This window comes from Camellia sinensis, chromosome 11 (genome assembly GCF_055761805.1).
Source record: "Camellia sinensis isolate YWXY chromosome 11, ASM5576180v1, whole genome shotgun sequence".
Lineage (NCBI taxonomy): Eukaryota > Viridiplantae > Streptophyta > Magnoliopsida > Ericales > Theaceae > Camellia > Camellia sinensis.
In genome coordinates this window covers 28847494-28871098 of record NC_138971.1, presented here as the reverse complement: position 1 = coordinate 28871098, position 23605 = coordinate 28847494, and the positions used below count along the sequence as shown (strand labels likewise).

At 36.8% G+C, this 23605-nt stretch overlaps 2 protein-coding genes across 2 annotated transcripts; one reads left to right on the top strand and one right to left on the bottom strand.

Annotated features, from left to right (window-relative positions):
• The first annotated feature begins 38 nt into the window (after window positions 1–38).
• Window positions 39–362, top strand: LOC145802214 (uncharacterized). The gene has a single exon (XM_082894890.1). The coding sequence runs from the start codon at window positions 39–41 to the stop codon at window positions 360–362; it is 324 nt and encodes a 107-aa protein (XP_082751016.1).
• Window positions 363–9346: 8984 nt separating this feature from the next.
• On the bottom strand, window positions 9347–12122 carry LOC114303248 (CASP-like protein 4D1). Its single transcript, XM_082896458.1, has 3 exons — window positions 11810–12122; window positions 11044–11179; window positions 9347–9815 (listed from the first exon to the last, which is right to left on the bottom strand). The coding sequence occupies exons 1-3, from the start codon at window positions 12052–12054 to the stop codon at window positions 9591–9593; spliced, it is 606 nt and encodes a 201-aa protein (XP_082752584.1). The 5' UTR covers window positions 12055–12122; the 3' UTR covers window positions 9347–9590.
• Between the last annotated feature and the right edge of the window lie 11483 nt (window positions 12123–23605).

The following is a 23605-nucleotide window of genomic DNA, read 5'->3' as shown; positions in this document are numbered from 1 at the left end:
TAGGCACGGGCATACACTAGTATATGTATATTATCGATATGTTATCCAGTAGTGAGTTCTCAAGGTTGAATAGAATTGCTGATCTTGCTAGGAAAATGGTGAAGATTGGAAGAGACAAAGTATATCCATTGGTGCATTTGCTCTTGACTTTAGCATTAATTTCACTTGTTGCAACTGCTACTGTTGAGAGGGTATTTTCAACTATGAATATTGTGAATAATCGGTTGCGGAACCGAATGCGTGATGAATGGATGAATGATAACTTGATTGTCTATATTGAGAGAGATATTTTTGATGGCATTGACAATGATACTATCATGGAAAGATTTCAAAAGATGAAAACTCGTCGGAGTCAATTGTAAAAGTTTAAAATTAAAAACTTTTTGTAACGAATATTAATTTTTAATGTTTAATATTAACTCAAAACATTATTATTATGTTATTGTTATTGATTGGGGAAAAAAAAAATTGAGATTATAATTAATAAGTGCCTCCTATATTAAATTCCTGGTTCCGCCACTGATAACATGGATGTATATATACTCATTCAAGTAATTCATATATGAAACACACAAATTTCTTTTTACACACTATCACATGTGTTTGGTTTGTGTTTTGAGATAAATTTTGAAAAAAAAAAATGCAGAGAGAGTTTAGATGTTTTTTTAGTTTGTTTAGTTGTATATTTTGAAAATAGTTTTGAGTTTGATAGTTAATGATAATTTGATATTTTGTTGTACTTGTCAAGATTCGACCTCACACCCAAGCCTTGAACACGGTTCGTCCAGCACTTAAAGGGTTATCCTAGGACCACTACACTAAACTCCTAGAGATTGACCCTAAAAAATATAGAACCTGAGACCTCAGAACTTATATCCCAAAATCTTATCAAAATACCACAACCCCTTGGGTTAACTTCTCGACATTTTGACTTTCTGTATAGTAACAAAAATAAATCTTCCTAGTGAAGTAATGACTTATTCAATCCAACGCTTGGAATGAGATCAGTGTCTTGACTTCATGCATCCTACCCACACGCTTTCAGTCAAATTTGTGTGCTTCGAGCTTCTTCTACAAGACTTGGGGGTTAGGAGTAAGCCTACCAAATAATGAAATTTTTCGTGAATAAATTCGAACTCAGTTTGATGAGGATTTGTTTAAATTTAATTTGTTAAATTTTTATTACGTTTGAGGTCAAGTTCGAATTTATTAAAATCGTAATAAATAAGTCGAAAGATACTATAATAATTAAAATTTATATGCTTTACCATTATTTAAAAAAATAATTTCAACCCTTGCACTGACATGAAATTTTCCCTTGAAAATTCAAATTTATAATAACTTATTAAACATTAAATAAAATTTAACAGGATGCCATTGATTGCTCTTGAGGAAATGCTGACTTCGTTCCTACTTAGAGGTGGCTTACCCATTAAGTTATTTAGCCGAGTATAAAAAAAAATTTATTGCTGAAGGTCACAATTTTAAAAGCCTAGTGATAAAACCTCATTCTGATATTCGACATAATATTTTCAAAAATTTTGATTCGTTTAGTATTTTTTTATATTTATTGACTTTATTTTTAAATTTGTCCATAAATTTTTTTTTCCGATATATCTAAGTTAGGTGTGTATAAAAAAATAAAAAATATCTAAAATATTTTTTAAAAAAATACTAAATAAGATAGCAACACCTTAGTTTGGGAAAGCATTAGGTAATTTCGCTTGTTCTGTAAAGAGTATAAAACAAATTTATTGCTAAAGGTAACAATTTTAAAAGCCTAGTGATAAAACCTAATTTTGATATTCGACATAATATTTTCAAATTTTTCGGTTTGCTTAGTACATTTTTTTATTTATTTGATTTTATTTTTAAATTTGTCCATAATTTTCAATATATTTAAGTTAAGTGTATTTAAAAAATTTAAAAATATAGAAAATATGAAAAACAAAATGCTAAATAAGATAGCAACACAAGACAAATAAAAAATTTAAATACTCAAAAATTTTATTTAAAAATTTAAAAGAAAAGAGACAGAATTTTTTGTTCTTTATGTTTTTAAAAATTATTTGGAATGACGGCCGGCCAGGGTTAACACTACTTTTCAAATCAAAGCTAGCATTTATTTTACAAAATTACAATGAAGAAGAGACAACGACCTCGTTTCAACTAGGGTGTAATTTTGGTCCACGGCCTGTGGGCGGGCCAAAGCACACCCGCGGCCTGAGGTGGGCCCAGCCCGTTAAGGTCCGTTTAGGCCCAAGCCCAGCCCGAGGCCTTGGGCCAGGGCCTGGGACATAGTTTTGAAGCCCGGTCTGGCCCATGGGCCCGACCCATCGGCCCTCTCAAGGCCTGACCCACCCGAGACCCAGTGTTATTTTTAATGAAAAATAATAAATTTTTGGTGGAAAAAATAAAAAAAAATTGTTTAGGCCCACCCAAAGCCTGAGTCCAGACCCAAGCCCAAGGGCTCGGCCCGAGACCCGGCCCACTGGCCTGCCCAAAGCCCAAGTACCCCTAGGCTTGAGCTTGGGCCTGGGCCTAGTTTTCTGACCCGTGGGCCAACTCGATTTTTTGGCGGGAGTCCGCAAGGCCCGACATGGGTCGGACCGGGCCAAAATTACACCCCTAGTTTCAACTAAAGCTCCCCCCCTTTTTTCTTTTTTTTTTTTTTTTTAAATTTGTCAAAGATATCTACCTATTCTCTCCCCCACAGGTTTTGAAAAATACAAATATTCCTGTCAAAATTTATTTTTGCAATGGATCTAACAGAAAAAATAAAATAACTCAAATATTTTCTATTATTAAAATAAATTATCATATTACACTCATTTTCATTTACCCACTATCAAATCACTCTCTCTACCCTATCATAATATTTTCTAAACTCTCACGCTAACACCAAATGTTTTTAAACAATAATAACGGTGATACTAATCAAGAGTTGGAGAAGTGGTACGATAGTTGGTAAGGTATTGTTACTGATTGAGAGAAAATTGGGATTAAGAAAAATGAAATATGAAAAATAAAAAAAAAAAAAAAAATTAAAGTGTTTAACTTCATAAAATGTAAGTATTTTTGAAAATATATTTGTTGCTTATATTATACACTCGGTTAGTTTGTTTTAACGGTTGATTAACAAAGTTATCATTTATTGTGCGATTGAAAAATTCAATGGTGGAAAGTAATTTTTGAAATGTAAGAAAAAAAATTTATATTTTAAATAAATTTTAGGAATGTGTTTTTAATTTACTTTTTTTATTTTTGATTTTTTGAGCAAATTAAAATGCAGAGGTTTGTTAATGGCATTTTTGAGCGTCAATATAAAAAAGTGGTTAATGACAACTTTTTGAGCCATCAATAAAAAGAATAAAATGCTAAAATATTAATATTCTAAGGTTTCATTTGGGGACTTTGGTTTTTAGTGAAAATGTTAATATAAGTTGTTACATCACTCCTTTTATTTTTCTGTATATATCATTTCGTAAAATGTTAAAAAAATCAATTTTCAAACAGGACCTGGATATATTTTCACATATCCCAAAATACATTTTATATTTTTATACATTGCAATACGTTTTATATATAGTAATTGACGATAAGTACGGCACACACTAATGTCGCTAAACCCATAAATCTATTTTTGTCTTATACATTTGTTGTTATATAATACTGTTTAGATATTATTAATTAATAAAAGAAAAATAAAAAAGAGAAAGATATCATTAACAAATGCATGCCAATATCAGAACCAAAATTAGTCAAAGAATTAGAATTTCATAAGAGGGTTGCTATTACCATTCCATTAATTATTGTAAATATTCTGTTTTTTAGTTTTTCTTTTCTATTACAATAATAACCTCAAATAAAATTATTAAAAAGGACATCAAAAATTTTGGAACACTCCATCTCACAACTAAGCCCACACACCCACTACATCATGAGTAAGGGTGTAACGAATTGAATCAAATTGAATTTTGCCCTTATTATTATTGTTGTGGTGTCGTGAACTATTCTATTTAAATTAGTGAAAATAAATTGAATTACTTCTTAATTTCGACTTCGTTAAGGCCCGCTTGGCAAAATTATTTTTTTAGTTTTAGTTATAGTGATTCTTGGTCCTGAGTAATAAATGAGATATGAATTCAATTTTTTGGGTTTTATTTGATTAGCCCATACTTAATCATTTTGGTTCATATTTAATTATGTGAATGGTGGGGACCACCTTAAGTCTTTTAAAATTTATTTATATTTTAATCTCAGTTGGAGATTTATTTTTAATTATTAAACCCCATTCATTTTGGACCCAATTGATTGAATCATGACTCATTTGTAACCATGTATTATTGTTGTTATTGTTATTATTATTTATTTTATAATCTTGAGAGAGTTACAAATATTTATGGTGTACACCATCAAGCGAAATATATTTTGTGGTGAGAAAATATTATATTTTTTTTGTCAATAATGATATCAAAATATACTTTTAATATATATATATATATAAATGTATATGTATAGATAGAAATTTGTATTGATTTGAAAAGAAAAAAAAAAAACAATTTTGAAAGCAACACATGGGCCTCTCTCTCTCTCTCTCCGCTCTTGGTTCTCTCCCTTTGAATTTTTTTTTGGTTGCATTTATCATATAAAATCTTTGATTTATCAAAATCTATTAGATTTTAGATCATAGTTCTTAAGATTAAAGTGAAGAGCTTGGTGAGAGTAACGTTTTGACCGGTGGAGATCGAAATCCAACAAAGTCAAAAATTGGGAATTTTGCTTGTTTCCTCTTCTAGCTTGAGGTAGGGATTTTTCCTACACTTCTTTATGCACTTTTACTTGATTATAGGGAGCTTAGAGTTGTATATAGAGAAATTTTGAGAAAAATAAAAAGTTGATGCACAAATTGCGAAAGTGTAAACTTGGAATATATTTGTAAGGTTATGAAAAAGTTATGTTTTAAATTTGAACAAAAACGGATTTCGATTCGATTGGTTTTGAAATTTTTACCGGTTTGTGACCAAAAGAGCATTTTTAAAGAAAATAAAGGAATTACGTTTAACTTTTGAGACTTTCGATCAAAATAGGATGTCATAATTGAATAATGTTTGGAGAATAAGTTTGGAAAGAAAATGATATTTTCTTGGGCATTAACGGTATTATTTTGTTTGATGTATCTATTGAAATAAAACTCACACGGTTATGAATGGACCTTGAGAGGTTATCGGACGTAATTGTGATATGAAAACTAGTGTAGTTGTTTATATTTGATGAGATGTGGAATAGATTGTATTTATCATTATTTTTTTTTGGAATTTACTTGTTTAAATATCCGTTTAGAAATATATGTTTTGGGCTATTAGTGGAGGATAGCCATGATTGTTGTAGAAATGCATGAGACTTAGGTAAATTGAACCACATTCCTCATTTGTTGCATTTGATATTGCATTACATTCATTTCATTAGAAATGTATCTGTTTTTTGGAAATGTTTGTAAATGTATTTGTCTGCGAAAAGATGAATATTTGTGAATCTGGATAGGGGGTGTAAAACCGCACGGTTAGGTGTCGAGCCCTCCAGTTTACTGGTAAAAATGACAGTGGTAGTGAATTAGGGGCTACTTGCAGACACTCACCTAGAGATTCACAGAACCTGTATTTATGTAACAGATATGGTTTTAAAATGGAAATGGTTTTATATCTATTATTGCATCTCAGCATTGCATGCTTTATAAAAAGAGAGATAAATTGTTTTATCATGAGCGTGGTATAAGCATACTCCTCTTTAGTCTTGTCATGGTTCATATGTTGTGTAGTATATCTCTACTGGGCTGTGGCTCACCCTATAAGGGAAACCATTTCAGGTACAGATGCTATGCCTCTGCCAAGGCATTGACTTGGGAGGACTCAGAGCTGAGGCTTCATTTTTGTTTTATTGTTATTTGTTGAACGTAAACCTAAGGCTGTATTAGCGTCGAGTTGAAACTCCATTTTGTATAACCAAGAATGTTCTTGGATAAATTTGTAAGCCTGTAGGGCACTTATTATCTGTTTGGCTTCCATTTCATACTTGCTGTAAAATGTATGCTTGGGATTGGAACTGGGACATTGAAATGTGAATAGCATGTATTTGACATTTGGGATTAATTGAAATGGATGTATAGAATAGTTAGCTATATATATGTGTTTGTCTATCAGGTGGGTTTTGTTGCATAAATAGATGTACCCTGCCCAATTTTCGGAGCATTACAAAGGGTTTATGAGACCACGCACCTCCATTATCACCCATCTATTTTTCCCAAGTCTCACCTTCAAAACCTACCCACCCTCAAAACCTTAAAAACTCTTTGGCAGCAATATTCCGATGGCAACGGTGGCAACCATTTGATCATATACACTTCAACAACAACGGTGGAAATTTTTTTGGAAACCACAGCTCCATGAAACAAGAGTACAACAATAAAAGCGCAGAAGAGATTCATAATAACTTTGATGGTGTTCTTAGCTCAGAGGAGATTGGTCTTGTCATGATATGTTTTTTGGAAAAAAAAAATGGCAAAAATAATAAAAACTGTTTGTCATTTTTTCATGACTGAACTCCTAAACATATGGGCGAAATTCGGGAACATAGGTCCAAACATTGTTTATTTGTTCAGGAACAGATAATCGAACATTTTTTATTTGTTCGGGAATAGATCACCAAAGTAACAGCAAAAGCAGGCAAACAAAGAAAGTCGAACTACTATTAGGTGGTCGACCGGCCCCCAGTTTTGCTCACCTAGAGAACATACAAGTATATTGAGTACATGGATGAATCACAAAAAACCAACCAAAGAAGTATGAAAGTGGATTGTGTTGTGTGTGTAAAAAGAGATAATAGAAAAAAATAAATAAATAAACAGATTGACAAACCTCGTAATGAAGCAAAGAAAAATTTCTTAATTATCATAAATTTTTTCCACTAGTTTTAGGAGGTTCCACCGTCATGGGTTTTGTTAGGGTTTTGGGAGAAAGCCTTTTTGGGGTGTGAGAGGTGTTGGGGTGTACATTTGAATGGGTGAAATATTTTTACAAGTATAATTTTGGTACTATTTGGAGGAAGAAATTGCTTTTAAGGATTTTTGAATTTATAAGTGGGAGTTTAAAGAAATGTGGAGTTCAAAATAATTAATAGGGTACTAATAGCAGTACTCTTTCATAATCTTAAAAATGAGGGCCAATTTCTAACTTTGTGCCTGCTACAATTGATATGAAAATGAGTGTTGCTTTCCCTAACTTTTTTACTATGACCTCCCATGTCTTTCAAGTTTTTATTATAATTTTGTCTTAAAATTAAATTCTGATTTTGTTCCTATTCTTATCCTCCCAAGCATAACCATAACTCTAATCATACCACCACCTTCATTCTCATCGGTAGCCTCCGGCAACCCTCTTCATACTGCAAACCACCTCCCTCGTTTTTCTCTTTCGGCGAGCCCTCTCTCTACAACAACACCCCTTCTATGCTTCTAGCGACCCCCCTTCCCACTATAACTCTCACATCATCCTCTTCTACTAGCAATGGTTTTCCCTAATCCAACTACTTTTCACCATCACCACGCCCGCCCCTGTAGCCCTGACCATCGCGATTGTAAAAGATGAAATTATCTCCATAGAGAAAGTGATGCCCAATTAGGACTGTGCAAAATATCGGCCAATCTATTAAAATCGCACCAATCTGTATCAATCTGTACTATTCAATTTGTAAACTGCAGATTAAATTTTAAATTTTACAATTCGCCTTCAAAATCGCTCCACTCCACTAGAGTTAATACATATATATTTTTTATTCTCTAATAAAATGTCAAAGTGAAAAGGTCGAATTATACCGTTTGCTCCATTCCTAGAGCAAAATCATCAATTTAATAAAATATAAACTAATTTAACAAAAATAAATGTCAAAAAATTATTTTTGAATGCTTTAAAATTATTTCTATTCACCAAAGATAACATTATATAAAAATGATAAATCTTTTATATTTTAATTTTAAATTTTTAATTTTTTATCAAATTAATTTTTAATATGTATTTAAATGACGATCATGTAATAGATAATTTGTTGATATTTTTGAATGATTGTCATATAATTAACAGATATTTTTGGCATGAAGGCTGGCCAAGGTAAACGTTACTTTTCAAATCAAACCTTGCATTTAGATTTAATGAAACTAGTATAATACCCGTGCTATGCATGGGTTAACATAAATAATTAAAAATTATTTTTAAAATTAAATTATAATAAAAATTTTATTTATAATGTAAAATAAAATTTATTTAACATTAATTAGTTCCCATATAATAATTATTTTTACGATAAAATATAAATATATTTTATCTTGATGAATTTCGCAATTTTAGTTTTTCAATTTACCAATTATCTCATATCTATTATGTAAAATCAAGTACCTTATCAATAAATCAAAATTTAAGAATATATATATATATATATATATAAAATAGAGTATCAGTGATCCCAATATTCAACCCACTCCTCAAATAAGATTTTGATAATTTCGATCCTGCTGGGCTGTTAGGTATAATTTCTAAAACAGTCCTATTAAATAATAGTTAATTATATTTACTAATATTTTAGAGGTTGGACCAATTGAACATTTTGTAAACCCTATAGCCATTTTCTTAATTTGAACTCCATATAGATCATTTTTAATTTTTGATTTTTTATGTTTTTTAATTGTTTTATATTAAAAAAATTTAGAATTAATATACTAAATAAATAAATTAACTGAATATGTATATAAAACAATTTAACTTTAGCCCATAAGCCTAAGTTTTTTTTATTGTGTGTTGTGTATTAAACTGAATATGTACATAAAAAAAGATGCAACTCATTGATCGGACAAGTTTCAAATAGATGAAATTAGATAATTCCACGGTTTTGGATCAAGTTTGTAGGGTCTATCTATTAAACTGAGTATTTTAGAAAAATCAAAAGATATTGGCAGTAGTGAGATTGTGTAAAAAACAGATAGCTGACTGAGTGAGGGAAGAAGAAAACAGAGGAAGAGGGTGAGCTAGTTTGCTCGTAATCATTAAATTGGATTTTTTCACAAATTACCCAAAATAGATAAATAAATAAATAAATATATAAAAAAAAAAAAATCAAGGAGCTAGTTTGCAATTGTCTCAGCCATGACATTTTGGAACATTTATATTGGAAGTATTATCCATTTCATAATAAAATAAATATATGATGTAGAACAAGCAGCTGAAATTTTTTTGGAACAATTAGACCGGCAAATGACGAGGAAGAAGTCAAATTGAGAATAATAGCAAAACTTTTACGACGAGTTTGGAATTATCTCAAATTTGATAATCTAATTAAAAATTACATTTTAAATCAAAGTAGGAGGAATAATTAATCTCTGCCTTTGGCAATGATACACGAGTGGCCAACCAAACTAGCCCAATTGATTGCACTGTAATGTAATCAAATACAACAGAAATCACAAATACATATAAACTCACGAATTTAAATCAATTCATTAATAACTTGACATGTTTTGAGGTTATATTTGGTTGTTGTTGGAGTTATTCTTCTTTAGTTACAGCAAACGATGATGTGATAGAAGAAATTCCAGAAGTAATGAATCCGATGAAAAGGAAACCAGCTGAGACAAAGGCCATGCTATAAAATTCATCATACTTCGATCGAACATCGTTTGAAATTCCTTTGTTACCATCTGAAAGTGTCTTAAGATCTGTAGTTACTCCGAAGGCCGCACCAACTGCAGTTGCTAATATGGACAATATGACCTGTCCAAAACTACTTTCACTTATTAACTCAAATGAAATCTACTTTTACTTATTAATTAATATATATATATATATATATATTGAGAATACAGAAATTGATTACAGAATCGAACACAACTAATTTATATGAGATGGGTTTTTTTTTTTTTTTTTTTTTTTGAGTCTCATACTCAAATGAGAGTTATGTCTGATTTTTTTTTTTTATATTGGATCAACTAATCTGGTAGACCAATCAAAGCTATGTCGAGCTTTTTTTATGATAACTCGGTGTTCAGCCTATTAGATCGACTAATCTGGTAGATCAATCACATCTAGGGCAAGACAGAAGTCCCATAGAACTAATTCTAAGAAAATGTTTACATCTAAGAGGTTTCAAACTTGAGATGTTTCCTATCATAGACTAGATCGGTCTAGTCACAAGCCCAACTGCAAAGATGTTTCCTATCATAAAAATTACATTTTAGCCCCATACAAATTTGAGAAATTATTAAAGAAACCAATGTGTGTGTTTGGTTTGAGTAGTTTGGATTAAATTTTTTGAGAATTGAGTTTTTTGTTTTTCATGTTTTTTTTTGTTTTTAGTGAATATTTTTAAAATTTTAAGTAATTTTTTTTTACTTTTTTAGATACAATACTTAAATGTATCTAAAAAGTAATAAAAAAATATTTTAAAAAATTATTAAATACATAAAAATATAAAAAAAATATATTGAATTCTAGTTTTTTTTTTTTTTTTTGTATTTTTGGTATTTGGTGAATTTTTAAAAGATTTTTTTCACAAAAATTATACTTTTTATATGTATTTATGTTAGGCGTGTCTAAAAATGTTATTAAAAAAATTGCTTAAAATATTTAAAAAATTCAGTAAAAACAAAAAAAAAAACACGAAAAACAAGAAAGTAGAATTTTCTAAAAAGTGTTTTTGGAAAATTAAAGACAAACAATGTGAATATTTTAGCTCTCAAAATCTATATAATCTTTTTATGGTGCTCCAAAATTTAAATATATGATTTCATATTGGCTCCCAAATTTCAAAAAAATATTTCTCATAAAATTTGGAATATATATGTATATATAATAAGCATTCTGACCCTTCAATCTATGTAAACTTTGTTTGAGCCTGCAAAATCTGAACAATTTTACATTGACACCCCGTTGCAAAATTGCTGGGTGCACCTCCACAATTAGAAGATTCATAAACAAATGATAGGTTGAAAGGATAGCTGACCTTGTCTCCATAGAACTCAAACAGGAGAAATTTAGTGTTGTTTATGATTCTTTTCCCTCTTATTGCATAGTAGGCTGCAAATGGAGTCTGCAACAAGTTGTAGGCAAGCCCCACTATTATACTAACAAGCATGTACCTGCCATTAGAGATTATCCAACCTACAATATTAGAGAGAGAGAAAGAAAATCTATATATAATTATGAGAAAATTACATGTGGTTTCTGTGTCAATTTGATATTTGTAATTCAAATTGCATTAAATTTCATTCTTGAATTTTTCACTTTATATAAATATAGTCCAACTGCTAACACCCCTTAAAAAAATAGACTAAAATCAATGAGTGAAATAGTTCACTCAATCTCTTCAAAATGATTGAGGGCTACTTTTACTCTTAAAATTTTGATATTATGCTAACTTAATCTAATTGATACCGCTAGTTAAAGAAGTGAATTGAAATCAATAAGAAAAATGTTTCATTCATTTTTCTGAAAATGATTAAGGGGTTAGTGAGCAATTTAAAATGATTTATTCTATTTTGAAGAGACAATTTTGCTCTTGATTTATGTCTAAAATTTTAACTAATATTATTAATTAGATCAAATTACATAATGTAATAAATTGAAGGACAAACTTGAATTTTCCATAGTTGTGTGTGTATTATATATATATATATAGAGAGAGAGTGTGTGTATTATATATATATATATATATATAGAGAGAGAGAGAGAGAGAGAGAGAGAGAGAGAGAGAGAGATGTTTTGCATACTGATAGCTTCCAATTTTCTTGTAATCAATGAAATACACTGCAGAGCCACCAACCCAGATGGGACGGTTGCTTCTCATGATGCCCAGTGATATTACTAGTGAAATCAAGGTCACAATTCTAGCCAATACAGTGATTTTTGGACACTTTGAGGCCTTAGCTTGAGGCACATCAGATTGTGGCCACATTTTCCCAAAACTGTACTTCGATTGGGAAATATATTTTGCTATCCTGCTTATATAGGACATATATTTTTGTCCTTTAACCAATCCCAATTTAAACTTTAGTTATTTGGAAGATACCTTTCAAAATTATTAATACTTGATTGAGACTTACAAAACTTTTTATATACAATTTGAGAATTCTACAAATGTTGAGTATTAGACAAGATTTAACTTTAATTTCAAAGAAATAGTCAAAGGCTTCTTTGTGTTGAGTAATATGAATACAGATAAGTATTAGGCCCTGTTTGTTTTGAGATATAGAGGGAGGAATAGGATTAGCATAGATGTGGAATCCATTTAATGTTCTATTTGTTTACAGATTTGGGGAAGGGATTCATAAACCGGAGGGCTTAAGATAGGCCTTGCATATTGGGATTCACAGTCTGCCTAACACTTGGTATTGAAAATTAGTCTATTGGTACTAGGGAAGTGATTTACTTGTTTACCTATCGTTGTCCTAGCTCATCCTTTGAAGCAAAAGTAGCAGCAACAGGAAGGAGTGGTAAAGAGAAGCTCTTCTTTAGATTTTCAATTTGAAGAGAAGCTCAAATTTTTATTTTTGATTGCAAGATTTTATTAATAACATATCCCATACCAATTCTTCTCTGTTCAGATTTGTTCTTCATCATTATTTCTTCTTCTTATTATTATTATTCTTCCTGTATGGGTGGGATATGTTGTGAAAACAAAAAAAAAAATAAAAATAAATGAAAGAGATGAAATAGAAATGATACTCTGTTTTGGCCATTTCTGTTATTATGGAATGAAAAGAGATCATTTGTGTTTTGTTTTCTTTCATTTTTCCCTCTTTGTATTTAATGATTATTTGATTATGTTCTTGATAATTGATCAATATATTATGTTGGGTGAATTACACTAATAGTCCCTATAGTTTGGGGCTTGTGTCACTTTGGCCATTGACTTTTCCATTGTAATATATTTGACTTTGAATTTTGAATCTTACTCCAAATAAGGACAATTGAAGATATCATTAGATTTTTCAAGGGTAAAATCATGAATTTGATAAAATATAAACTAATTTGAAAAAAATAAATGTCAAACATATATTTTTGAATTTTTAAAAATTATTCTACCCACTAAAAATAAAATTACGTAAAATTGATAAATCTTTTAGACATTTATTTATTTTTTTATCAAAATAATTTTTATTATGTGTTTGGATAATGATCGTGTAAAATTAATTTTTAAAAATTAATCATGTAATTTTTATCAATTTTATATAATTTTATCATTGGTGGATAAAAATAATTTTTTAAAAATTTTAAAAATTTATTTTTGTCAAATTAGTTTATATTTTATTAAATTGACGATTTTGCCCTTGAAATTAAACAATGATATCTTCAATTGTCCTTATTTGGAACAAAATTCAAAATTTAGGGTCAAATGTGTCACGATTGAAAAGTCAAGGACCAAAGTAATACGAGTCCCAAACTATAAGGACTGTTAGTGTAATTTGCTCTATTGTGTTTTATCTATATCAATTTAATCTATCTCTTAGGAGACTCAAATGATGTTAAACAGATGTATTCCAAAACCAAAACAGGCCCAAAATAGTAGCAAAATAGCTCCAGAACTACCAGAAAAAAGTTGGCAAGTTGCAGAGGCTTTTGGCCGGCCGGCAGATATATTGGTCGGCCGTACAGGTCTTTTGGCCAGCCGACAGATATATTGGCCAGCTGGACAGGTTTTTGGCCAAGCAGAGACAGATCTTTTGCACGCGGCAGATATAGTTGGATTCTTTAATACTTACAAAAAAAGAAACGAAAAGAAAAGAGAATTGATAATAACATTGACTAAAAATTTATTGATAGTTGGATTCATTAATATTAAAAACTAAAAATAAAAAAATAACATTGACTAAAAAATTTGATAGTTGGATTCTTTAAATACTTAAAAAAAAAAAGAAAAAAGAATAACATTAAGTAAAAATTTATTTTTTCTTTAGTTGGTATATGTCTAAATTTGATAATAATGCAAAAAAGGTATTTGTGAAATTTCACGTGGTTAATCACATCTCTATCTCTCAAAACAAACATGAACTATTACTAGTCCATTAGTTATCAAACAAACATAATTTTTCTTAATCCCTGCACTAGCAGTCTTCTTACTAACAATCTCCTCACTAATAATTCTCTTCATTCTATCTCTGAAAAAAAACAAGGCCTTAGATTCTAATTACTTGATCACATATTCCAACCATTTGAATTTTAAGAGTGACGTGGTTAGGCCCACAAAGGTCATAGCCCACTATGAACAACCCAAGCCCATCATTTAGAGCCCAACACATAATCCAACTGATGAGATCCTGAACAGCTAGACGCCAACATGGCATGAAGAACTAATGATATTCAGACATGTGGCAGGTAAAGGACAAGTCACATCAGCAGACAAAGATCTGCAAAGTTATTGCCACTGCATATCGCCATTAATGCAGCCCATCACAGCATTTATTACGACAACACCTCTCCATCGGAACAGCACCCCCTCACCCTGAACAAGGTAAGCTACAACATAGACTTTCGGCCATGGTGGCAGGTTGGAAGGGATGGCGAAATGATTACCAAAGGATATAAGCAAACGTTGAAGACAAGAAGAAGGTTAAGTTTTCTATCTCCCATTCCTATCTCTATATTCTACTCCTCTCTCTCTAACTTGCTCGTCGGAGGGTTCGCTGGGGGACTCCCCGTTCCCCGTTGAACTCCTGTGCAGGTTCTCAGGTGGGCTTGGCCATTTAGATATCGGTTGGGGAAGCGTGGACCAGTCCGACCCATTCCCTCTGGAACCCGTTGTATCGTAACTGTATCATCAGTTGGCGCCGTCTGTGGGAAAGCTTTGCTCCTCGCGCCAGTTGTGTACACTGTCGCCGGAAACCCTGTTCCAATAACCCTTCTCACTACCCATCGAAGTGTATGGTCACGACTAGATCCATGGCTTCTCACCAAAATGCTGCCGACCACCAAGCCGACCCCCCCAATCCAAACAACCCACCACAATATTTCATTGAGCTTACCAACAGCATTAATCGTATGGTCGAGCAAAACCAAGCCCTGATTAATGCCCTACTCCAAAGAAACCTTCCTATGCCCCCTCCACCACCTCCCGATATTCCTCCCAACTACGAACAAGGCCCGAGCCATACTATCCCGCAGTCTAATCCACCCAATAGAGAAGGCTTGCAACCCCCTCCCCCAGGTATAAACTTACCACCCCGGGGCCTACAACCATCGATCCCGACACCAATTCTTGAAGGAGAGGCCAGCAGCGTCCAGCCCCTGTTGCCTTCCGGAGGTGACCACATCCCTCTCTGGGACGCGGAACTCCGAGCCATGAAGCTCCAACTCCAAGGGGTCATGCAGAACATCCAGTATAAACCCCCTACCACAGCAAACTCACCATTTGTCGCCTCCATCCAGGACAAACCTCTACCCCCCAAGTTCAAGATGCCCACCATTGGCTCTTTTGATGGTACGACAGACCCAGTCGACCATCTGGAGACCTACAGAACCTTCATGATCCTCCATGCATTCCCTGATGAGATCATGTGTCGAGCTTTCCCCGTGACACTGAAGGGGTCAGCTCGGCTGTGGTTTAGCCAGTTACCAGCAGACTCCGTCTCCATTTTCTAGCATCTCAGTGACTCCTTCCTCAGCCATTTTATTGGAGCCCAGCGCCAGCGATGCCTGGCAACCCAAATCCTCAACATTCGACAGACCGAGAGGGAGTCGCTACGCAGTTTCGTTACCCGCTTCAACACCGAGGCCCTGCAAGTAGCGAAAAATGATGACAAGGTCATCCTCACTACTTTCATGGCCGGTCTATGGTCGTCCGACTTCCTATTCTCCCTCTCTAAAAACCCCCCGACCTCCATGGCAGCCCTACACTCCAAAGCCCAAAAATACATGAATGCTGAGGATTCCCTAGCCTCCCGGCAAGATCCAATAACCAAAAACCCGACCCCCAGAGAAAAAAGAAAAGACTCAGAACCCAGAAACACCCAGTATAATAGCCAAATACCACACTATACCGATCGACCCCCCCGAGCTGGCTGGTCGGCACCAGCCCGACCGCCCGGTCAGTTCGAGCGGTACACACCCCTTAATTTCCCCATGGAACAAGTCCTCAATTAGATCCAGTAGGACTACCCCCTCAAATGGCCCTAACCTTCATGAACCCCTTCCAATCGGAAAGACTAGTCCAAATATTGCCGCTTTCACCAGGACCATGGCCATAACACCGATGAATGTATTAACCTCAAAAACCAGGTCGAGACCCTAATACGTCAGGGATGCCTTAGTCGGTTCACGGACACCCGCCCTCAGCAGAGGCAAAAAATTGAGCCCCTCAGAAACAACTGTCGACGCACCCCTCTCCGGCAGCCAGCCCAACCTAACCAAGGCCATGATCGCCCTCTACAACTGCCTCGGCTACCTGGTAATCCCCCCTCACTTGTTGGTGAAATCAGAGTTATTTCAGGTGGCCTTGCTTGTGGGGGACCATCCCGCTCGGCTTAGAGGGCAGAACTCAGAAAGATAAGGCAGGGCTTAGACAAAACAGTTGCCACGGTAGACCGACCCCCCAAACAGCCCAAGTAGTGGACCGAGCCCATCACCTTCACAGACGCCAACTGTGCAGGCATCCGTTACCCTCATGATGACTCTCTCGTCATTTCTGCCCTCCTCTCTAACTACAAGGTCAGGCGAGTTCTCATTGACAACGGTAGTTCTTCAGACATCATCTTCTCCAACTGCTTTCGCCAGCTCAAAATCGGAGAGGAAAGTCTGTCTCATCTCCAAACCCCTTTGGTCGGTTTCACTGGCGACCGGGTGACCTCAATCGGCTCCATTGATCTTTCCATCACAATCGGTGAGTACCCATGGCAAACTACAAAGTTGCTCACTTTCCTTGTTGTCAACTGCCCATCCGCCTATAACATCATCCTTGGCCGCACTGCCCTAAATGCTTTTCAAGCTATCACGTCAACTTACCACCTCACCATTAAGTTCCCCACCGATCTGGGGGTCGGGACAGTGAGGGGAGAGTAGACCGTAGCCAGGGAATGTTATGTCGCCTCACTCAAAGAAGTCAAGCTGAAGGAAGCCATGATCATTGAAGGACTTGACGTCCGAGATGAGGACGAGCTGGTCAGAGGAGAACCTGTGGAGGAGCTTGTGGAGGTTCCCATCGACCCCACCAACCCAACAAAAACTGCCAAAATTGGCAGCCAACTATCCCTCCAAGCAAAAGGCCGACCTTACTACCCTCCTGACCGAGCACAATGATGTCTTTGCCTGGACCCATTCAGACATGCCGGGTATTGACCCCTCCTTCATAACCCATCGCCACAGCATTGAACCCCATTTCCGACCTTACCGCCAAAAGCAGTGCATCTTTCATCCTGAGCGCAATACTCTTATTGCTACAGAGGTTGACAAACTCCTTGAGGCCCAATTCATCAAGAACGTGGGCTACCCCAGATGGTTGTCCAATGTGGTCCTAGTCCGCAAGAACAATGGCAAATGGTGACTCTGTGCCGACTACTCTGACCTTAACCGAGCTTGGCCCAAAGACAGCTATCCCCTCCCCCGCATAGATCTGCTGGTCGATGCCACGACCAGTCACCAAATGCTCAGCTTCATGGATGCCTTTCTCTGGATATAACCAAATTCTGATGCACCCATCTGATTAGGAACACACCTCCTTCATTATCGACCGAGGCACCTACCATTACCAAGTGATGCCATTTGGACTGAAAAATATTGGGGCCACCTACCAACGATTGGTCAACGCCGTTTTCCATCATCAGATCGGTCGAAACATGGAAGTACATGTCGACGACATGCTAGTCAAGAGCAAACTCTCCGCTGATCATCTGGCCGACCTGCGAGAGACTTTGCCACCCTACGAAAGTACCAAATGAAGCTCTACCCGGAGAAGTGCGCCTTCGGCGTAGGATCTGGGAAGTTCTTGGGTTTCATGGTCAGTCAGCGGGGCATTGAAGCTAACCCTGAAAAGATTAAGGCCTTGATTGAAATGCAGTCACCCAGAATGGTTAAGGAAGTCCAGAGACTCACTGGCCGAGTTACTGCCCTCAACCGCTTCATTTCCCGCTCAACGGATAAGTGCCTCCCCTTCTTCAAAGTTCTTCGGCAAACTTTTGAATAGATGACCGAGTCCGAAGAGGCTTTTCAGCAGTTGAAGCAGTGCATGGCCAACCCCCCCCTCCTTTCTCAGGCAATCACTGGCGAACCCCTCTTCCTCTACTTAGCCGTTTCAAGCCCCGCAGTCAGTGCAGCTCTTATCAGAGAAGACGACTCTGTTCAACGGCCGGTCTACTACATCAGTCGGGCCCTCAGGGGCGCCGAACAGAATTACCCACTGTTAGAAAAATTGTCCCTGGCCTTGGTCACTGCTTCCAGACGACTCCGTCCTTACTTCCAAGCCCATTCCATAGTGGTCCTCACCGACTAACCTTTGAAGAAGGTAATGCTGTAACCAGAGCTCTCCGGCAGACTCATGTAATGGTTAGTGGAACTCAACCAGTTTGACATCTCCTACCGACCTCGAACAGCAATTAAGGGGCAAGCTGTTGCCGATTTCATCCTGGACTTCAGTAATCCTACCCCAACGACGGCCACTCCACCCCCACCAACCCCTACCGAGCCAGAGGACCCTCGTTCTTGGACTCTCAACGTCGACGGATCATCCCGCAGAGAAGGCAGCGGGGCTGGCCTCATCCTCACCGCCCCTGAGGGTGGTTATTTTAAAGGTGCTCTTCATTTCTTGTTCGATACCAGTAACAATGAGGCCGAATATGAGGCATTGATAGCAGGGCTCCACCTAGCCAGGGACATTGCTGTCAGCCACATCCGGGTGTTCAGTGACTCCTAACTCATTGTCGGACAAATTACGAGGGAATTCGATGCAAAGGAGGACACAATGTGGGCTTACAGGGATATTGTCATTCCCCTTGATCGCCTCTTCAATACTTTCCATATCCAGCACATACCTCAGGAAGAAAACTCAAAGGCAGACGAGATGGCTCAGTTGGCTTCTGCAGACCAGTCCGACCTCAGTCATGGTGTCCGTCTCGAGTACCTAGCCCACCCTGCCATTTCTCCTGATCAGCAAGAAGTACAGTTCCTCTAGAATGAGCCCATCCCTTGGGCGTCAGACATCTTTCTATTTTTGACAATGGGGGAACTTCCAGATGACCAACAGCAAGCCGCTAAAGTTAAGGCCTGTAGACACCCCATTTCTAACCGCCCTTAAGACTTGGACGCGACTGATGGTTTACATGGTGGAGAAAGGTATGCAGGGAAAGGTTCAGTTTGTTCGGCAAGGAGAGAGTCAAAGCTCAACTTCATACCCCTTTTTGGACCAAAACAATCTTGATCAAAAGCTTTTAGCCGTAAAACCCTCTCTTTCAAAACGTTTTTGAAATAAAGTTTTTACGATGTTCCGAGGCTCGCATTTTGTCAAATGTTGCACTTTTCGGTAAACCAAGCAAGGACAAAGTGGAAAAAAATGAAAGAGAGATGAAATATTTAAAAAAATCTTTCAAAACACCTTGCTTAGGGGTTTGAAGTTGAAGAAAAGAGGAGAAGAGGGAAGAAATCCAGTTGGGGGAGAAAATGGGCATGAACCGTTAAGAAAGAGTCGAGCAGCCCTCGCCAAATCGCGCCTATTCATTTTCACACTTGGAATCAAGCTATGAGGCCACCACCGTTGGAAATAATACTTACAGGGCTTCATTTTTCACTCAAGAATTTCCTAAATCCAATTCCGGACGAGGGAGATATAGTTGATTGAAGTAGGGCATCACTCCGGTTGGGATTGAATCTGCGCGGCTTCACGGAAACTGGCATAACTTTTTCCACAGGAGGAAATTTAATGTAAGGTTTGCGCCATTGGAAAGCTAACTTCCGGGGCTTCAATTTGGACACTTGAATGGCCACCATTGGTCTTCCCAATCATCCACAAGCCACTTTTCTTTCCGGTAGCCCATTTTTTTTGTCCTGAAAGTAGCAGGCCGGCCAGAAAATCTAGCAGGCCGGCCACCTAGCTGGTGAAATGATTTTTTTGCCCTTTTTAGCTAGCGGGCCATAACCCCCTCCCCAAGTGTGTCCTAGAAGTGAATTTTGTTTTCCTCTAGGCCTTATGTCCGAGGGTTTGGCCTTTTGGGGGGAAACTTGAATTGTTTTCCCCCCCATTTTCCCCCCTCTTTTCCACCCTTTTTGTCTATATAACCAGCACTCCTAGCTGGTTTTGTGGGGGTGAGAAATTTTTGCTTTGAGCCTCATATGTTGCATCTCTCCCTCTCTACATCCTAACCCTCAAAACCCTTAAGTTCCTACACCATTTCTACACCACCACCTAGCACCACACCACCACCTCCATTCCAATCACTTGGAGCTGCTTTCCAGAGCCGAGGAGCACCATTTCTTGTGCCAAGAGGTTGTCAAAGATTGGTCTACAAGGGTGAGTCATTTTTTCCTTCTTTTGAGTTCATTTTTGCATGCTTTCTTAGCCATTCTTGCTTACACTTTTGGGCTTCGACCCTAACTGAAAATAGCATTTTTTTTGAGCTCTTTTTCATGTTTGTTTAAGGGCCTCTCACTATTTGAGGCTTCCTTTTTGCACTTGCTTCTTTACCTCTCTTGTATGCCTATTTCTTGTGTAGTATTTTTGGCCTACGTGTAAACTGTTTTGAGCTCTGTCATAAACTGTAAAGTGGCTTATTTTGAGCCCTTCTTCAACATTGTTGAAGGGCTCTTCACTGTTTGAGGCTTGCATCTGTCACTTGCCTCTTTAGCCCTCTTTTGGCCTCATTTTTGCATGATATGTTAGCCCCTTGTGCTTATTTTTTTAGGCTTTGGTCCGAACTGTAAATGGACTTTTTCTGACCTCCTATTCATATTTTATCAAGGGACTTTTTCTGTTTGAGGCTCCCCTTTTACACTTTGTGTTTAAGCCTCTTTTTAGGCCTTATTTTGCATAATATTTTAGGCTTGCATGTGCACTGTTTTGGGTGTGGTAATTAACTGTAAAATATCATGTTTTTGGCCCCTCTTCAACTTTGTTGAAGGGCCCTCCTCTGTTTGAGGCTAGCAACCATCACTTGCTTCTTTGTCTCCCTTTTGGCCCATTTCTTGCACAATGTTTTAGGCCTGTTTGTGTTTAGATCCGTGGCTTGTTATAAACTGTAAAGTGCTTCATTTTGAGCCCCTCTTCAACTTTGTTGAAGGGCTCTTGGCCATTTAGGGCCAGAAGCTGCTACTTGCTTCATTACCTCTCTTGCGGGGCCATTTTTGCATGCTAGCTTAGCCCCATTTGTGTTCATTTTTTGGCCTTGATTAAAACTGTAAATATGCTTGTTTTGGGACTTCCTTGAATCTGTCTTCACACTTCATGTTCAAATAATGCATGCTTTGTATAGCTATAGGCCATTGTGTGTGCCTAGTTTTGCATTTCGGGTCTCATTCCATGCATCAGGTGCCATGTTTCCATATTTCGGGACTGTTTTGCATCATATTTCAGTGCTGAAACTTGCATGTTCGTATACCATATTTCGTGCCTTGCCATTTCTTGGTAGAGTGACATTCGTGCCTTAGGATTGGTCCTTAGTTTGCGTGCATGTGTGCACGCATTTCGAGTGTCTCTTTTTTCATCTCATGGCTACTAATATGAGTGTGGCTGAGGTCCACTCATGTTGGTGTAAGTCCATCGTGCATTGTGTATGCCTTTTCATTTCATAGCATTGCGTATGCTAGGTTGTATGTTAGCACATTGTGTATGCCATGTTACCTCGTGCATCGTGTATGTCATTTCATAGCATTGTGCATGCTAGGTTGTATATTAGTTGCATTCATGCATGTCATGCATGTTGCGTTGTGCTTGGGATAGGAGTTAGCCCGAGCACGGGAAACGAGGTATATTTCGTACTCCGAGTGACGGAACGTGTCTCAATTCCCAGTCACCGACACTCCGGATTATCCATGATGGAGTTTAGGTTTTGTTGTGTCTACATGTGCATTCATTTCATATTGAGTCGTGCAATTCGACTCCTCGGCCATCATGCATCGAGATGCGTGATTGGTGGCACGAGGATCGAAGCATGCATACATTTGTGAAAATACATTGCCATGCCCCTTTCCTACTTTCTGTTGCAGCAAATCAAGAATCAGCAGTCTTCCAGGGCTTGGCACGCTTTCCAAGAAATTATTGCAAAACAGAGGCTAACCGGGGCATCGCAGTGGATTTCCGCACAAAGAAACCCGGACATGCATCATTCATCATCCGAAGCAGCGTCGAGGAAGTCCCTAGCTTGCATGCTAGTTTACAGCTTACCTAGTTTAATTTGTTAATTAATTAGAATTTTTGTAATTATTTGGACTGTAATATTTATTCGGGACTGTATATTATTTATTCGGACTCTCTGCGTGAGGGCAATACTGTAATAAGTGTGCGTGTGTGTGATGTATGTCTTCCAACCCCACGTGTTTCTCCTTTTTATTTACCAGCTTATGATGGTTAGATTAGGGCATGTTTCAATTAGCATACAGTATGATAGCATGTTTGCATTCATTCATCTGTTTTGCATGCACCGGGCTCGACGCATCATACTAACTGCATCGTATTTTCAATTTCAAGTTGAATACATGTTAGCTGTAGCATTTCATATGCCATGTTTAGAATAGCCGAGCCTGCTATAGTTGCATTTTTGCATGTGTTGCATTAGGCATTTCCGTATAATTAGGATCATGCATGGATTTCTAATTAGTTTCTGTTTTGGCTTGGAGTACTCGGTAAGTTTTATGCTTTAGCATCCTTGCATGCGTGTGAGTGACTGCCATGAATAGCATGCTTACCATGAGGCTATATGCTTATGTGATATAACTGCATGAATGCTTGTGGGTGAAGGTTGGATTATTTGAATTGGAACAATTCATCAAATGTGTGTTTTAAGCCCACTAGATAGTGGCAAAATCATGTTTTTCTAAGCCCACCCGAGGGTGGCAAATCCACGTCTTAGCCTACTTGTGAGTAGCACCATCAAACTATTTTTCAAATAAACAAACATGAAATGTTTTGTTCCAATTCAGATGATCCAGTCTATACTTGTATGCTGTGCGCATCACATAGTAAATCTAGGCTAATAACTGGAATAAGAACGCATAATGTTTTCAAAAATAGATATCATGGTTAGTAGAGGCCGATCTTTGATCGGGCGAGCGGGGGTGCTCACGAAGTGACCTTCCCCAATCGTACCAAAGTTCCCGAGCCGAGGCAACTTTGGTGATGACGGACACGTGGCCTTAGGCAAATGAGTCAGGGTTTCCTAAATTTCCCCAAAATAAAATATTTAGGTGGCGACTCTGTATCTGGCAAAGCAGTCCATGTTTGGCACTTCTTTCAAAATTTGTTTTCTCAAAACGATTTGCCGGATTTGGACTCTTTGTTCAGGCTTAGAACCGTGACAAATTGAGAGTCCGAACTGTAGTGAGCCCAATATCGAACGAAACGGGGGGACTCGTTCCTCCCTGGGGCGTTCGGG

Coding starts and splice junctions, on each gene's coding strand:
- LOC145802214 (XM_082894890.1), top strand. CDS start 39: ATGTTATCCAGTAGTGAGTTCTCAAGGTTGAATAGAATTGCTGATCTT.
- LOC114303248 (XM_082896458.1), bottom strand. CDS start 12,054: ATGTCCTATATAAGCAGGATAGCAAAATATATTTCCCAATCGAAGTAC. Junction 11,180..11,809: donor AAGAAAATTGGAAGCTATCA/GTATGCAAAACA, acceptor CTCTAATGGCAG/GTACATGCTTGTTAGTATAA. Junction 9,816..11,043: donor TTGAGTTCTATGGAGACAAG/GTCAGCTATCCT, acceptor AGTTTTGGACAG/GTCATATTGTCCATATTAGC.